This window comes from Bidens hawaiensis, unplaced genomic scaffold (genome assembly GCF_021521415.1).
Source record: "Bidens hawaiensis isolate Kalapana, Puna unplaced genomic scaffold, B.hawaiensis_p1.1 tig00049702_1, whole genome shotgun sequence".
NCBI lineage: Eukaryota > Viridiplantae > Streptophyta > Magnoliopsida > Asterales > Asteraceae > Bidens > Bidens hawaiensis.
In genome coordinates this window covers 7,739-10,074 of record NW_027498889.1, presented here as the reverse complement: position 1 = coordinate 10,074, position 2,336 = coordinate 7,739, and the positions used below count along the sequence as shown (strand labels likewise).

General features: G+C 37.5%; 1 protein-coding gene across 1 annotated transcript; it reads left to right on the top strand.

The window, feature by feature from the left end:
* LOC143598145 (uncharacterized) lies at positions 1–2,117 on the top strand. Its single transcript, XM_077076440.1, has one exon. The coding sequence runs from the start codon at positions 15–17 to the stop codon at positions 1,839–1,841; it is 1,827 nt and encodes a 608-aa protein (XP_076932555.1). The 5' UTR covers positions 1–14; the 3' UTR covers positions 1,842–2,117.
* The last annotated feature ends 219 nt before the right edge of the window (positions 2,118–2,336 follow it).

Below are 2,336 nucleotides of genomic sequence, written 5' to 3'. Positions count from 1 at the left end.
ATTTGGGAATTGTGATGACGATGAAATGTAATCCTTCTTCTTTGAAACCGGTACGTAAATTCCTTCATTCCCAAGTACCCAAACCGATTTCCCGACACGAATACCGTCGCAAAACCGACGAAAACAGCCTCGCTTTATACGACGAATTATTTAAATTCAACCAACTAATTACCCGCCAACCTCTTCCCGCCATAACCCACTTTTGCAAAGTACTAACTTCCATTGTCAACATGAACTATTACTCACTTGTCATTAGTCTCATCCAAAGACTAGACACTTTACCTCTCGAATCCGATATATACTCAACAAACATAACTATTAATTGTTATTGCCGGTTAAACCGAGTGGATCTCGGTCTGTCGGTCTTTGGTAACGCGCTGAAACGCGGGTATCGACCCGATTGTGTGACTTTTAATACTTTGATTAACGGGTTATGCGTTACGGGTGGTTTTAATTATGCACGCCAAGTGTTCGATGAAATGTTGGGTTGTGGTGTTAATCCGAATGGCGTAACTTATGGTGTGTTGATTAATGGGTTGTGTAAAATGGGGGAAATTGATCACGCAGTTGTGTTGCTTAATGAAATAACCGAAGAATTTGAGTTGTCGGGTTCGTCGAGTGTTGTTATGTATAGTACTGTCATAAACGCGTTATGCAAAAACGGTGACGTTGATCGTGCGTTGAGTCTTTTTAATGAAATGATTGTGAAAGGTGTTACGCCGAATGTTGTAACATATATATGCTTGATGCAGGGTTTATGTAGGTTCGGGTTACGTGAACACGCGTTAAGATTGTTAGACGATATGTTATGTAGTAACGTTACACTTGATTTACAAACGTTTAACGTGTTGTTGACTGCATTATGTAAACGAGGTTGGATGGTGGAATCGCGTAATTTTCTTGATTTTATGGTTGAAAGAGGGTTGATTCCCGATACTGTTACGTACAACACTATGATAAACGGGAATTGTTTGGTTCGTAGATTAGACGATGCTCGACACTTGTTTAATGTCATGAGTTGTGGTTGTGACGTTATAACGTTTAATGTTTTGATCAACGGGTACTGTAAGGAAAACAAGATACACGAGGCGTTGAGGCTGTTTAACGAAATGTGCAGACATAATATTAATCCTAATGTGGTTACCTACACTACTGTTATACGCGGCTTATGTCTTGTTTCCAGACTTAACGAAGCGCTTGTAATATTTTATAAAATGCAAGATTGTGGTGAGATGGCTAATGTGGTTACTTACAGTATATTGATAGATTGTTTATGTAAGCATGAACGAGTTAACAATGCGTTATCTTTGTTTAAGTTAATGGATGATGCAGGGGTGGCACCGGACGTGTATACTTTTACTATTGTTATCGACGGGTTGTGTAAAGTCGGAAACGTTGAAGCTGCGAACGAGCTTTTTGATGAGCTTTGTTGTAGAGAGTTAGAACCGAATGTGTGTACGTATACTGCAATGATCGGTGGGTTGTGTAGGAACAAGAGGTTAAGTGAAGCGGAAGAGTTGTTTGTTAGAATGAAGGAGAGTGGCTGTGAGCCGAATGTTCATACATATACGATTATGATTAATGGTTATTGTAGGAATGGGAAGTTGAATGAAGCAAATGAGTTATTTGTTAAGATGGAGGAGAGTGGTTGTTTTGCAGATGGGTGTGTTTATAATACTATTATTCAAGGGTGTTTGTTGCAAAATGAGATTTCAACTGCGGTTTGGTATCTTGACAAATTGAGTGAAAATGGGTTCGAGTTAGATTCGTATACTGAAGCGTTGTTGCTTAGATTTCAGTCATGTGGACAGTTAGATTATTCGGTTAAGAAAGCAGTTTAATTTTATTTTTTCAAGATTGTTACATAACTTGTAGAACATCAATGGTATTGTGGAAGAGGGGTGGTTGAGTAATATTGAAGCTATTTTGCAACAGAAGCAAGCTGAAACTATGTTTGGTTGCAGGAAATCAATACCAAGGTTGTACATATGCCACTAAAAACTGGGTACAAATCATAGCGTGAAGTCGATATTCGTTTTTGTTTGGTACAGTAAACTACATGTGGTACGTTTAACCCGTTATGTTTGATCTTTAACGGGTCAAATAAGGAGAATTAGCGGAAAGAAACCGGTTATAGATTACCTAAAGTACTGATTTTTTTCATATGTTAAAGAGTTGATGTAAAATTTATGTTACATTTGGTGTTGTGTAGTTTGAGAGAAAATAATGAAAAGGTAGAGAGAAGAAGGAAAAATATACTTTTTCATTGGCTTGATATGTGCTCATATATCATTAATCATTTAATTGATATATCATATAACCTAGTTTTACACTAA

Coding starts and splice junctions, on each gene's coding strand:
- LOC143598145 (XM_077076440.1), top strand. CDS start 15: ATGACGATGAAATGTAATCCTTCTTCTTTGAAACCGGTACGTAAATTC.